This window comes from Prionailurus viverrinus, chromosome E1, assembly GCF_022837055.1.
Source record: "Prionailurus viverrinus isolate Anna chromosome E1, UM_Priviv_1.0, whole genome shotgun sequence".
In the NCBI taxonomy this organism is placed as follows: Eukaryota; Metazoa; Chordata; class Mammalia; order Carnivora; family Felidae; genus Prionailurus; species Prionailurus viverrinus.
In genome coordinates, this window is record NC_062574.1 from 827,451 (window position 1) to 841,507 (window position 14,057).

Below are 14,057 nucleotides of genomic sequence, written 5' to 3' on the forward strand. Positions count from 1 at the left end.
AGACAAGATGCTGACTCATAAAACTGTACGGATCTCACTGACTGCAGGGGACGTGAGGGTGATATGGATGTTACCGCCGTCCCCTCATCCACTGCACGCAGGGGCGAGGCGCCATCGCAGGGCTGGGGGGAGGCGGGCCCTCCCGGGCAGCGGGGTCCGGTCAGGTGGAAGTAGTCTCCGAGGGAGACTATCGATCGGGACAGAGCGGCGTTTGTTTCCCGTGGGACGGAAGTTGCTGGAAGCGTGGTGGAGCAGGGATGTGGGGAGGAGGGCCCACCCTTCTGGAGGCCGGCAGGTGACGGGGAAAAAGCCTGGCGGATGGGCCCACCTGGAGACTCCCGCGGTGTCGTGTGGATGACACACGTGCCCATACGCCCTCGTTTTCAAGTTGACGCGGCAGCGCGGAGAGGGTCCGGTGCCTTCTGTAGTAGAGCGGGGTCTCAAGTCAGGCGTCCTGATGTCACTGCGGGCTTTGCTGCGTTTATCCCTCTGCTCGAAGTTCCGTACTTTTGTGTGTGTCCTGGCACAAAGCCGCGAATTCACGTGGAAGCTCAAAAACATGTCAGTCGGTGGAAGTTTATGCCGCAGACCAGAGAGACCTGGGTGTGTGCGGAGCGCGGGGAAGGCGGTGGGTCACGGTGCTGGGTCGGGCCCGTGGGAGAGGGCCACTCTGCACTGTGGAAAGTAATTGGGTCACATTAAATCTGGGTTCTAGCGGGGCTTTGTTGACGCTCACCCCTAGCTCTCTTCCACTCGACACGCGGTGGCGTGGGGGGGGGGGGGGGCGGAGGAAAGCGTCTCCGTGGGCACTGAGCCTGGATCCCGGGGCGGCTCCCTCCTCCTCCAGCCCCGGCCCCTGCTTGCATCCGTGTCCTCGGGGCTGGCTGTCCCGGGAGGGGTCCCCAGGGCGTGACTCTCCCGTGTTTTATAGTGCCGCCTGGCTGAAGGTGAGGCCCGGCCCCAGAGATGCCGCCAGGGAGCGGTCTGTCCAGCAGGAAGAGGCTCAGGAGGCCAGTGCGTTGACAGGTGCTGTTGCACACGAAGCCATGAGGTTTGTGCCGCTGTTTTCCAAATCTTTGAGTGAACTCTTCTTTCGTGTGTGTGTGTGTGTGTGCGTGTGTGTGTGCGTGCGCACGCGCGCAAAGCCGGTTATAGAACGCGTAACCCCCGACTTCCCTGTCCAAGTGTAGAGGGTAGACAGCGAGCCTCCCTTTCACCCCTTATTTTCTTTTAATAATTTTTTTTCACGTCTTTATCTTGAGAGAGAGACTGTGAGCGGGGGGAGAGGCAGAGAGAGAGACACAGAATCCGAAGCAGGCTCCGGGCTCCGAGCTGTCAGCGCAGAGCCCGACGTGGGGCTCGAACTCACAGACGTGAGATCATGACCTGAGCCGAGGTCAGATGCTCAACCGACTGAGGCCCCCAGGCGCCCCTCAATCCTTTTTCTTTCGTTCACTCAAACGTTGTGTGTGCATCAGTGGTCCACCAGTTCCTGTTCTGTCTGTGGTACAGCGGTGCACTCTGTGAACACTTCTAGAAACGGGGCAAAACGATCCCAGCCCCGTGATGTACAGTCATGGATGGGCATGTCTGTGGTCTGAGGCAGAACGGGAGGGTGAGGGCTGGAGGGGGCCGGCCGCTCCCTGCTGCAGAGGCTTGGGCTTCGTGGACCCGGGGATGGACTTGAGTGGGGGGTGAGGTGAGAACATTCTGGAGGGGCTCAGTGACGACAGGGCTCTGTTTGCGTGGCTGAGATCGCTCCTGTGTTATGGGAAAGCAAAAATGAATGTGGGCCATTAAGCACTTGGATGCTGTCCACGTACCCTGACTGGCAGGTTTGAAGCCCTTCCGCCCCCCGTCCCCCGAATCTGTTCGGGGTCTGTTCTGCCTTTCTGGTTTCATGTGACTCGGCTATGACCGTGCCCTCCGGAGGGCGGTGGGGGGGGGCCTCTCTGTCTGAACTCGAAGACACAGCAGCAGGGTCACTTGGTCGGATAGGAAATCCTAAGCATGGCGAGGGCTCAGTTTCTTGAGGATAGCCGTGGGTGGTCCGGGGCACCGTCCCCACGGACCAGAGGGCCTCCAAGTGTTAGTGTCGCTGTGCACAGCACCGCGCGGGGAGCTCTCTGCAGGTAGCGGTGTCACCCGCAGGGTGCCTGTCCGTGGCGATGGCGGCCTGCAGGTCCGGGTGGGTGGGTCTCACTCTGTTTGCCGTTCTCCAGACTCGCCTGGCTTGACGCTGAAGCTCACAAAACACTGAAGGAGCTGGAGGAGGTGAAAGCCGCGGGCGCGGACGGCGCGCACAGGCAGAGGTGAGCTTGCCTCCGGTGCGGAAAGCCACGGTCCAGCCCGCCCCCTCCTGTGGCCATTAGGGTGCTCACGCTTCCCGTGTGGATGTGCCGACGGGCTGTCTGCTCCTGAGAAGCCGCCCGGGCCAGGGACCGTCGGGTGGCCTTCCGCCCCGTCCGCTGGGCTCGCTTGGCTCCACGTGGGCTCTAGCGGGACGACCGCAGGCGGGACTGAACCCCAGACCGCAGGAACGGGTGGCGTTCGCGCCTGAGGAGCGGTGGGCGCTCGCCTGCCCTGGCCGGTCTGTGTGCCTGCGCCCCGGACTGCGTGGGCCTGCCCGTGTGTCCTTACACGGTGTTTTTGCTTAGAGTATCTCTCTCGTGTGGAGTTTGATACTGAGCAAAAGTGGCAGTTTAGGGGAGCCGCCTGAGGGGCCGGCCTGCGTCTGTCTGGCCCAGGGGGCCCTGCACTCGGCGGGAGGAGGTTGACGCGCGTGTCCAGCTCACGTGGCTGAGTGCACAGACACGGCGTTCTGGTGTCCACCCTGCGCAGACAAGTCGCCCAAGCGGGCTCTTGAGGTTTGTAGAGGAGGTTGGTACTCTGCTGCCGTGACGGACGGCACTTCGCCCCGAGGTCAGACGAGCGGGGTTCTCTTGGGACAGTGCATCCTGCCACCCATCAGGACGGACGCTTGTCCCTCCCGCTCGAAAGAGGCCCCATCGGTAGTGAAGTCATGGGGCCTTAGGGTTGGAAGGGGCTCATTCTCCTGCTGACACTCTCGGGCCCTGCGGCTGTACGTCCCTACGCAGCCTCTGTGATGTCCCTACGCAGCCTCTGTGATGGGACTGTCTCCGGCGGGGAGGGGCGTTAGGACTCCTACCCACCCTCTCCCGGCCAGATGGCCAGACTGCAGCCCACCGTGCCCGCTTGTCCCTCGAGCGGTCACACATGGTAAATGTGCGTGGACAGCGGCTCCAGCCAGGAACAGGCCGTCACGGACCGTCCCCACGCGCCCTCCTCGGCCACCCCCTCCTCCCCAGAGCGAATGCCGTCCCGACCCTGTTCACCTTTCATCGCCTCCACCCTGACGTCTGTCCCTACGGACGTATCCCTGACGGACGCTGTGCGGTCCTGAGATCTGAGAAGCGAGCGCAAACCAGGGTTAGAGCTGCTGGTGTAAGACGGTGGGTCCGGGCCTGTGTCCCAGGAGGTCAGGGGCAAGGTCAGGGGCGAGTCAGGCAGCTGGGGCGTGGTGGCGAGTGTGCTTCCTAGCGGTATCTTGTTGAGGAAGAAGTGTCAAGGTTTGATAAGACCAATCTCCCACTTTTTTATTTTTCACTTAAGCTCGTTCTGTGTCTGGTCTCAGGGGTCCCCTCCAACGCTAGGGCCCCCGAGATGTTCGTCTGCGTCTTCTTCCAACTGCTCTGCAGTCTGAGCCGTATTTTCCCATCCGCCATCTATCCTGACCGAGTTCCCGTGTGAGATGAGGCGCCGCTCAGTGTGCTGGTTTCCTCGCGGAGACCTGCCCTTGTGGTGCCGTCCCGGCCGAGCTCTACTCCGTGGGGCGCGTCGGCGGACTGCTCGCCAGGGACCCTCATGTCGGTCTTCGGGCCTTTCCTGAGGGCGGGTCAGAGATGAGCGTGTGCAGAGAAGACCCCAGAGGGCGAGACCTGGTGTTCCCGGAGCGCCCAGTGGCCTGCGGGGCCCCCTCTCTCCGGGAGGGCACCTGCCCCTACACCCTGTTTGGCGGCTGCTCGTGCAGAGGAGGGGCCCCCAGACGTCCCGAGGCAGAACCGGGCAGGTGTGAGTTGTGCCGGGCAGGGAAGGGCCCCCGGGTCCTGCCTCTCAGCCATCCTGGACTCGCCTCGCAGCCCCGCAGGCCCCCCGTGCCTGTCCTGCCAGCCCTGCACCCGTGTGGTCAGCGGGGCACGCGGGGGTTTGCGTGCTCTCGGCTTTCTCGGCTCAGCTCGGTTCCTCATCACTTCTGTCCTGTTTTCCATCTTCTCCTTGTCTCTGGGGGCTTAGGTCTGACTCCGCGATTGTGGGGTTTGGAGACCGAGCAGGATTAGCTTGATTTCTTCCATGTTCTGTCCTCTTCGGTTGTTTAAAGGCAGCCGTTATTTTTTAAAACGGACCGAGAGCCCAACGTACGTCTTCAGAGGTGAAGAAGTGTCCTCAGGGCGGGTCCAGGACCAGCCGCGTCGCGCCACCTGGGGGCTTGTTGGAAACGCAGTCTCGGGCCTCAGACCGCCGGCCGACTGTGGGAGGCCCCCGGGGACTCTGCGTGGCCTTCACGATTGGAGAAGCACTTTGGTTTTATAATCGTTTCATTTCCTCCACCCGGGGTAATACGTAAATGCACAAAATAGGGTATCTTCTGCTTTTGATTTTAATTTTTGATTTTGTCTCGACCCAGTGACTCTGCTGCCCAGTTAGCAGACAAGGTAGAGAAGGCGGTTCTGGAGCGTCTGAAGCCTCTCCTGGTCAAGGCCCAGGTAATCCAGCGCGTCTCGTTTGCTCGTGCTTGGAAGTGCTGGAATAACGGGGGGTCGCTTCGGAGGCGGCTGGGGGCCGCGGTGCCGCGCAGACGTGCAGGCCCGTGCGGGTGTGTGCCATCCACTGCCGCCACTGATGGGTCTTTGGTGTCTGTGAGGGACAGACCAGGGGAAGACAGACAAAGGCCCACCTTTGAGAAAGGGGAGCTTCTAGTTTGGGGAACGAGTTTGGGCGACAGTTTGCGTTCTTAATCAAATGGATCCGTTGGTGACTCTGGTGTTCGGTTACCTGCTTCCGCAGAAGTCCTGGGAACTCTCGCCTCAGTGCTTTGGAATGATTGGCTGGTTCCCGAGGGCGGGGATGTTGGGACCGCGTCTGTGCACACGCTGCCCTCTCCTGAGGAGGAGGTGGCCCCTCAGACCTGCCGGCCGTGGAAACGGTGCCGTCCGTGTGAACAGACGAGCCCACGGACACTGCCGTGATCTTACACAGAACGAATGATGTTCTGGGTCCCTGAACAGGCCCCGGAGTTCTGTGCCTCTGGTTTAAGAAATGTGTAATTATTATTGGCGTCCTCAGAAATCTCCGGGGTGCGGGGCTGGGAGCCCTGGAAGTCTCTGGGGTGCAGGACTGGGAGTGTTCTTAGTGAGCCTGTCGTCCCATCTCCCCGTTTCATCGTTGGGGAGACTGGAGCGGAGACGCGTTTCTAAAGTTGAGGGAAGAAAAGGGACAGAGAACCAGGATCCACACGTGGTGTTTATTTTCATGAGGACACAGTGCCTGGAATTGCTGGGGAGCCTGATGTAGCCGAAGCTGATGAGCAGGTCCACGCAGAGGTTCCTGTCACAGTTCATCTGTACAGACACGGGCCGCAGACTTGTGTAATCACAAACGTGCCTGTCTGTCTTAACAGAGAGTCAACTCTTCTCTGGAAGCGGAGGTGCCGAAGGACCGGCCGCCGGCAGACACGGCGACAGCCCGGCCTACGGATGAGGTGCGTGCACCGGTGTGGCCACGGTGGGGGTGTCACCGCACTGGCAGATCCTACTCAGGACGTCGGTTTTCCTCTGACTCGTCAGGCCCCCCTGGTGCTCATGGCAGCCTCTGCAGCCACGGGGCTCTGTCCGTGGCCCCGTCCTCTCCCGGAGGACACGCCACGGCCGGGCGCTGGCCGCCTCTTGCCCTCCCATCCAGCCCAGCTCTGCTCGGGCGTGGTGTGGTCTCTGTGTGGAGGGCCCGGCGCGCGCTGTCAGGTGAGCGCGTGTCGAGCGCCTGATAACGACCGGGGTCTGGCCTAGCTCGGGGAAGAGCCGGCCGGGGAGAAGGAGGTACCGTTCGAACAGACAGAAGCACGTCTTGGGGTCGTGCGGTCCTCCGGGGGACTTGTGTCCCGCGTTCGCGGGACCGTTCCTGCCCTGCCTGGGCTCGGGCCGTCAGGTGGGCGCCGCCGGCCGGTCCGCCGAGTCCGTGTGGGCCTGGGCGCGCCGCGCGTGCTCGGGGCCGACGAGGGCACGGCAGGTGTGCTCTGGGGGCCGGGCGGGGGCCTCCCTGCCGCGCCGCCGCCGCCCGATCTTCACAACCGTCGTTTACCGCCCCGGCGTTTGGTGACGGAGGCGCGTGTGAGGTCAGGCTGCGCCGAGCGGAAGAGGAAGCCCTGCGTTTAGCTCGCGCCCACCGGCCGTGCCTCATGCAGCGTGGCCTCCACGTGCCGCTCCCTTCCCGGTAGAACGCCTGACCCGGGAGGTGTCCCGAGTGACCCCCCGCGCTGTCGGCGAGTCCGCGCGTGGCAAGCGGGCCGGCCTGGCGCTTGAGAATTGCTCTGTGGGCGTGACGTGGCCGTTAGAGCCACGCGGGGTGGTTGTGCTCGGGGTTAGACGTCGGCGCCACGCAGACCGCCCCCCGCGGCACCCGGGAGTCTGTGTGTGTAAATGACGGGGCAGAACGAGCAGGAAACCTCATCGAAGCTGGCGCGACGCCGCAGGAAGTCTCGTTTTCCGTGTTAAGTCGTAGAGAACCCGTGGGGCCCGCGACACGAACCGTCCGAAGGCCCATCCTAGAGCGGAGAAGACCCTCACCGGTGGCACCCGCCAGTGAAATACAACCCCGACGGGTTTCCTGGTGGACGCGACCACCTCCGACACCAGGAAAGAGCTCGCGGAGGCGCTGGCGTCGCGCGTCCGTCTGCTGCCGCTCTGGTCACCCACTGAGCGCCCGGAGTGGGTCTTTCCAGAATGCACAAGTTGTTCTTTGTTTTTTGTTTCCCAATCAGAAGTTGAAATGCACTTGCCTAAAGATTCACACGCTTCGGCAGAAGTGTAAGAGGTTAGACCACCCAGCTAACGAGCACCGTATGCCGTTCTGTACCTGGCTTCTTCACCTTGGGGCGGTGCCTCCACATCAGGGCACAGTCAGCGTCCTTATCATTTTTGAGGGCACGCGGTATTCTTTTTTCTTCTTCTTAATTTTTGTTTTGATGTTTATTTTTGAGAGAGACAGCATGAGCAGGGAAGGGGGAGAGACAAAGAGGGAGACACGGAGCCCGACGCGAGGCTCAAAGTCACGAACCGTGAGATCAAGACCTGAACTCAAATCAAGAGTCTGACGAGCCACCCGGGTGCCCCCACACACACGGTATCCTTGATTCACGGTCCTTACAGAGGAAAAGGGCTACATGTGCAAACGCATCTCCATTAAGGAGACCTGAGTTCCTGGGTTTGTTTTCTCTAGAGTTTTTGTAATTTTATTGTATTGATTACTCACCTGATTGTACATAATTTTAAGGTTGGGCATTTCCTTCTGTCTTTATTGGCCGTTGATACATTTCCCCCTGTGATCTGTTGGAAGGTTTTCAGGTTCCCTGGCGGGAACTGTTCCCCGCATGTCCCCGGGCACACGTGCGCGCCCGGGCACACGTGCGCGCCCCACCCTGCTAGCTCTGAGGCCGGACGTGTGTTTCCGCAGGGCGGACGAGGGTGAGAGGGAGGCGCAGGGGGCTCGACCACGGTGCATACGCGTCCTGTGGGTCGAGCCAGGGTCCGCAGCCCCGGAAGTGTCCCGTCCAGGGTCCGACGCTATCACTTCCGGCCGACCTTCTATGTTCCAGCCGCACATGAGAGTCAAGGGCGCGCACGCAGCGGCGCTCCACCTACTGGGGCGCGCACGCAGGGCGGGAGGCGCCAGGCAAGCTCTCCCAGGCCCGTGGCGCAGGATGAGGACCCTCGTGGTGTCGCGAACCTGTCGCGAACCTGTCACGGGAGCGTTGAGCCAGAAGGGAATAGATCCGTGTAGGTCCGTGTTCCGGGACAGGACACGCGAGACACCGGCCGTGTCTGGGTGTAGCGCAGGGAAGGCGTTTGTTTCCCGACCGGCAGGGGCGGCGACCCCGAGCCTTGTCGTCGAAGGCGAGCACGGTGATTGGCCGGTGCGGCCGTCTGAATGGCGGTGGCGGAGACTGTGTGGACGCGACGGCTTCGGGCGCGTGGCCACGGGAGGGGCGGGGGGGGGGGGGGGGTGGCGGCGTGGACGCGCTGCGGGGCTGCTTCCCTGCGGCCCACTGGTTCTCATCGCCTCTCCGCCCCTCCTTTGCTTCGTAGGCTGTGGCCGCGGACGGGGGGCCCGGCAGCCTCCGCCAGCAGGGCGACTGTCTGGAAGGCACCGCGCTCCGCTGTGACGTCTTGGCGTCGCAAGCCCGGGCCCCCGGGGCAGGCGGCAGGGACAGCCCGTTTCTGGACACCATGATGCTGCGCATGGAGGAGATGGAGGTGAGGTCAGGGGCCGCTCCCCAGCTCACCTGCAGACAAGTGTAGGGCCCGGGGTCAGGTGATTCGGGCACAGTGGGGTTGAAGTGTCAGTGCCCTCCCGACACAGAACTTAGGAAGTGACGTGCGGTGCCCCCGACGGACAGCTGGAGAACCACAGGGACCAGAGTCTGCACCCCTCGACTCCTCCGGCCCCGAGCGTGGTCTCCCCACGCATCACACCATCCTTCCTTGCTTAGCATCTGGGGCTCTGCTTTGGGACTCTTTTCTCTTGGGGTTTTAGCTCCAGACATCAGCCAGCCCAGGCCCTGGACGGTCCAGAGCAGGGCGCTGACCCACAGCGAGGCTGGGAGTGGTGTGGCCGTGGCCGGTACAGTCCCCCGGGGGCTCGGGACCCCCACAGCAGCATTGCCTCCTGCCTGCATCCTGGATTTGCCCCTAAGTAGAAACTTAGTGATCACGGAACCGACTTCCCTTCTCGGGGTAATGTGGGGACCTGCCGTGTCCAGCATGGCCGTCTGTAGACTCGCGTGGACCTAACTGCATATCAGGGAAGACTGCTGACGCACACGGCCCGGGTTTTGGGGGCTCAGGAGTTAGCGGCAGGCGGAACGCCTCCCTCTTGCCAGTGAGTTCTCGCGGACAGTGCTGGTCTCCATCCGTCAGGTTAACCGCTTCGTTTCCTTTTAGACTTTGCCTCGTGAACTTGACTCGCTTCCTGGCCAGGCACATGCCCATTTCTGGCCGTGTCTGTATCAGTGGGGCCTGCTGAACCACGACACCTGCTTTGTAATGAAACTAATCTTTTCTCGTAACTTAAACTTTTTTTTTTTTTTTGAAGAAATACCAGGAGATGGTTCGCCGAAGATACAATGAAATTGTATATGCTGATCCCCGTCTGTGGACGCAGGAAGGGAAGAGTGGTGAGTGTCCCCCCCACATTGTGTTCTGAACAATTTCAAACATGTAGGAAAGTTGAAAAGCCTTGGCAGCAGACACGCGCATACCTGCCACCTTCTAGCCTCCATTCGTTTTATGGTGTGTCTGCTCTTCGTCCGTCCGTCCGTCCCGTTTTTGGATGCACGTTCCAGAGAAAGTTCCGGGCACCGGCAGGCACGGTCCTGAATGTGGCAACGTGTGTCTTAGCAGCTAGGATTTCGTGTGTCTTTACAGATTTTTTTCCTTTTGAGATAAAATTTACGTGTAATAAAAAGTACAGATCTTAGTTGTGTCATTGGATGGGTTTTGACAAATGGATATGCCCTTGTTACCCAAACTCCTGTCAGAATTCGGGCCACCGTGTCACCTTGGAAGGGTCCCCGTGCTCCTCTCCAGTCGACACCCCCACCCCGGGACCCAATGTGTTGTTTGCACTGCAGGCTAGGTTGTCAGTTCTAGAATTTTCACAAACAGGGGATGCTGTGTGTGTGTGCGCTCTTGTCCACGGGAGGGGGGGTGGGGTCCCGTGTGTGTGCATGCTCTTGTCCACGACGGTCCCCTGTGGACATGCTCTCGTGTGCTCTTCTCCATGGGGGATCCCATGTACTGCGAGTATATTTATGGATGGTTTGTGCTCACGTAAGTTTTTACTTCTCTTGGATAAACACATGAGCGGACTTGCCAGGTGATGGGGCTGGGTATGTGTTTAACTTTGTAAAAAACTGCCAAGTCTTTCCCTGAGGCGCTGTCCTGTGTTGCATGTTTGCGGTCTTTAATTGTAGCCACTTTAACGGACACATGCTGATGTCCCATTGTGGCTTTAATTTCACAGATCCTTGACGAATAGTGACTCTTATTGATATTAGCTACTGGTATATCTTCTTTCGTGAGGTGTCCAGATGTTTTGTGCATTTAAAAATTGTTTTGTCTTGCTTCCCCTTCCCCGGTAGCCACGAGTCTCCACAGACGTTTGCAGACATTTTCTGTGTTTTGCTCACCTATGTATTTTCTCAGATGTATTTCTTTATAGGCAAATATCTTTAATTTTGAAAAGTCTAACATCGGTTTTTTCTTGTGTAGATTTTCCGTTTCTGATCTAGGAAATCTTTGCCTGTTCCCAAGTTGAGAAGAGAGCCTCGTTTCCTTCTAGAAGCTGTGCGGTTTTAGCTCGTGTGTGTAGGTCGGCGATCTGCCCTGAAGAAAAGTGCCTGTGACGTGTGCAGAGGGGAAGGTCCCTTTGTTCTCGTGCCGGTCGCTGGGAAGGCGTCAGCTCTTCTGTTCACTTCTGAGAATTATACTTACGCGCGTTTCGTAGCAGTGGCTGTCCCCTCTTGGATGCGGGGAAGCGCTGTCGCACGGGCGGTAAACGCCGCGTGTCGGGGTGGGAGGCTCGCCACCGAGCCAAGTCCCTGCAGCTTCCGAAACGGGAGCCCGGGGGCGTCAGCCTGGACCGAGCGTGTGGCATGTCGAGTTTTGGCAGAAAGACGAGCTGTCCAAACATGGTGCTGACTTGGTCCTTTTGCGTTGTCTGTGACTGTCCAGGCTCGGCTCTCTGCTTGTGGCAGTGTCGGCCCTCCAAACCCCCATCACCGTCACAGGGCAGGGGACAGGGGACGCTCGGGAAGTGGGGGTCATGCGACCCCACCCGTGCTCCCTCGCCTGCGAGCCGATCTCCTCTTCCGGCTGAGCCGCGGATTCTTGGGGCCAGAGTTTATCCTCCTCCCCGTGCGTCCTGCCACGCACACCTAGCGCGGGCCTCGCAGGGGGACCTCCCAGCCACCGCTTATTAGCGAGTCCGCCGTGTGGAAGCAGAAGAGGCACAGGAGGGGCAGGGGTCGCCCCGTGGTTGGGCCCCTGGCCCCGAAGCGGGACTGCCTCGTGCAGAAGCCCGGCTTATCAAGGGCTCCGTGTTCCTTTCTCGGGGACACTTTAAATCACCAGTCACGTTGATGACCGCATGGCCTCCAGTGCGCTCTGTGGGACCCTGAGAGCCGAGATCAGGGTCTGGATGCTTGCATCCCAGTGAGGATCCTGTTTCTGGTCAGTCTGGCGCTGTGCTCAGTTGCACCACAAAACCAAATTTAGAGCTGGCTTTTGCAGAGTGCGGTGTCTACTCCCGTATCTTCTCTCTTCGGTGTGTGAAAAATCGAAAACCGTTTTTAGTCGTATGTTTATAGAAACCGACTGATGTGGGAATCGCAGGCACATTCGTGTGGATCGGGGGAAGTGGTTGGACTCACGGACGCTGCTTGCCTGAGGACACGTTCTCTTCTGTGCCCGAACTGCATTTGATTCGTTTGAGTTTATAAATAACCCACCGCTCACGGGAGCCGCCAAGCCCGCGGTGCAGTTGGGCTCGCACGCTCACCGTCGTCGTGCAGGTTTCTGCCAGCAAAAGACTCATCCCGGGGACGAGTCAGGGTTGAGATGTAACTGCTTTTTTCCTTCCCCCATAATGAAACCCTTTAAAGGTTAAAAAACGACCCCAACCCCTTCAGACTCCTCGAACAGGTGGCCGGACCTAATCAGCGCCCACAGAGCCTGACACCCACCATTTCCCGGAGTGTCCTCAGAGGTCACGGATGCTTCCAGAAGAGCTCGTGGTTTCCTTTCTTTTCTTTTTTTTTTTTTTTAACGTTTACTTATTTTGAGACGGGGTGGGGAGGGGCAGAGAGAGGGAGAGGGAGAATCCCAAGCAGCCTCTGAGCCGACAGCACAGAGCCCCACCCAGGGCTCGAACTCACAAACCTTGAGATCATGATCTGAGCTGAAATCAGGAGTCGGACGTTTGACTGACTGAGCCAGCCAGGCGCCCCAGGAGCCCGTGGTTTCTTAAAACTGATTCCTCGTCGTGCCTTTAAGTTCACCTTTTCCTTGAAAACAAGCGAGTTTGCGCTGCCGGCCGCCAGGCTGGGAGAGGTGCCAGTGGCGTCCTCACGGGCTGGCCGCTGGGGCGGCTCTGGGGCCCGTGGGCTGGTGTTTATCTGCGGCCGCTGTGTGCCTCTCTTCTAGAGCAGACGCTCCCGGCGGTAGGTGAAAGGCCTCTCTCTCCTCATCCAGTCGGGACCACAAAGAGCCCCGCGCGCAAAGACCCGGGCGCGAGCATCGTGTTGGAAAGACCTCGCAATGGCAGGTAAGTGGCGCCCGGGGCTGCTTCAGCCTCCGGTGCTGTGAGACGCCTGAGTCCGTTGCTTCCCTCAAGACGAGGAAATCCTTTCTCGGGGCCTGGGGCCCAATCTCGCCGAGCTCCAGGGGGGCCCGGTGAAGCGGCGAGGCCGTAAGACGGGCCGGCGAGCGCCGTGCCGGAGGCAGTGTTTACGGGGGGGCGGCACCGCCCGGCTGTGCGGATCCCGTGGCACACCTGCCCCCAGAGCCCCGTGGCGCGCGGGACAGCGATGCCCACACGGGGTGGGCGTCGGGGGCCGCGGGGGTGTTGGCTTTGCTCAGGGGGAGAGAGAAAGACTAGCCCTGGCTCGTCGGGTGGGAGGAACGGCACGCTGTCGCTCGTGGGCCATCTGAGCTCGCCACCTGTCCCCTCAGCTCCCTGGATGCGAGTGTGGACGCTGGCGAGGAGTCTGAGAAGAGGGAGGCTCCCCTTCCGCCCCTTCCGGAAGAGTCTCTGCGGCAGGAAGGCCGCACCGCCCTCCTGGTGCCCCCGGGCATGCGACGCAGCATCCGCGACTCCTGCAGCCGCTTCGAGCAGTATCTCCGCATGACCGCGCACGAGGCCGTGGGCGCCTTCAACCCCTGGCTGATGGCCGAGAGGTCAGTACAGCATCAGGGCCTCCGCTTGGGGAGCGGGTGCCGCGCCTCAGCTCTCAGAGAGGCTGGCGGAGGGCTTCCTCTGCTCGCCGCCTATTTGGGTGGGGGAGACGGCGTCCCGTCAGGTCAGTGACGGGACACAGAACGCTACCAGGCAGGAGACGGTCAGGAGTGCAGAGGTCGCGGGTGGGGCTGCTGGAGTACTTGAGGACGGAGGCTTTTCCGGTATTCAGATGGTTCATCAAAAGACGTGTAAATCCAAATTTTCGTTTTTTATTTGTTTACTTACTTAAGGTTTATTTATTTATGAGAGAGAGACATAGCACGAGTGGGAGAGGGGCAGAGAGAGAGAGAGGGAGACACAGAATCCGAAGCAGGCTCCAGGCTCCGAGCTGTCGGCACAGAGCCCGACGTGGGGCTCGAACCCACAAGCTGCGAGATCACGACCTGAGCCCAAGTCGGACGCTCAACCGACTGAGCCCCCCGGGCGCCCCTGAATCCGCTCCTCTTAAATACAGCCCCAAATGAGATTCCTTCTGGGCGTCACTGCTTGCACACTTGTGGCCCGCCGCCGTTGAGCGGGTGCCGAGCTGTGGCCTGCACTTCCTCGGGCAGGTTCAGGCTGGTGGAGTTGGTGCCCCTTTCACCTGCTGATTGTTTTGCGCACTTCCCGGCCTTCCCGCACACTCGCACACTCACCGGCTCCCAGCCCCTCGCCTCCGCCCGCCCCCGTCGTTCACAGGGCTTGGACCTGCCAGGGGTCCCCTTCGGCAGGACGGCCAGCTCGCGTTTCCCTGGCATCACTCTCCTCAA

At 60.5% G+C, this 14,057-nt stretch overlaps 1 protein-coding gene across 15 annotated transcripts in view; it reads left to right on the forward strand.

Moving 5' to 3' along the window:
* KIAA0753 (KIAA0753 ortholog) overlaps nucleotides 1-14,057 on the forward strand; it is a 42,928-nt gene that overhangs the window by 20,429 nt on the left and 8,442 nt on the right. For 14 of the 15 annotated variants that reach the window (XR_007146668.1, XR_007146669.1, XR_007146670.1 and 11 more), the window contains 8 exons: nucleotides 932-1,051; nucleotides 2,223-2,312; nucleotides 4,706-4,784; nucleotides 5,699-5,779; nucleotides 8,379-8,546; nucleotides 9,385-9,466; nucleotides 12,495-12,615; nucleotides 13,023-13,247. Coding sequence is in view for 3 of the 15 variants with exons in the window: in XM_047831734.1 (XP_047687690.1) it covers nucleotides 932-1,051; nucleotides 2,223-2,312; nucleotides 4,706-4,784; nucleotides 5,699-5,779; nucleotides 8,379-8,546; nucleotides 9,385-9,466; nucleotides 12,495-12,615; nucleotides 13,023-13,247 (966 nt within the window). In the remaining 12 variants the exon portion in view is untranslated. Of the gene's footprint in view, nucleotides 1-931; nucleotides 1,052-2,222; nucleotides 2,313-4,705; nucleotides 4,785-5,698; nucleotides 5,780-8,378; nucleotides 8,547-9,384; nucleotides 9,467-12,494; nucleotides 12,616-13,022; nucleotides 13,248-14,057 lie in introns of those variants that run through there. The other variant, XR_007146677.1, reaches the window with a different exon arrangement.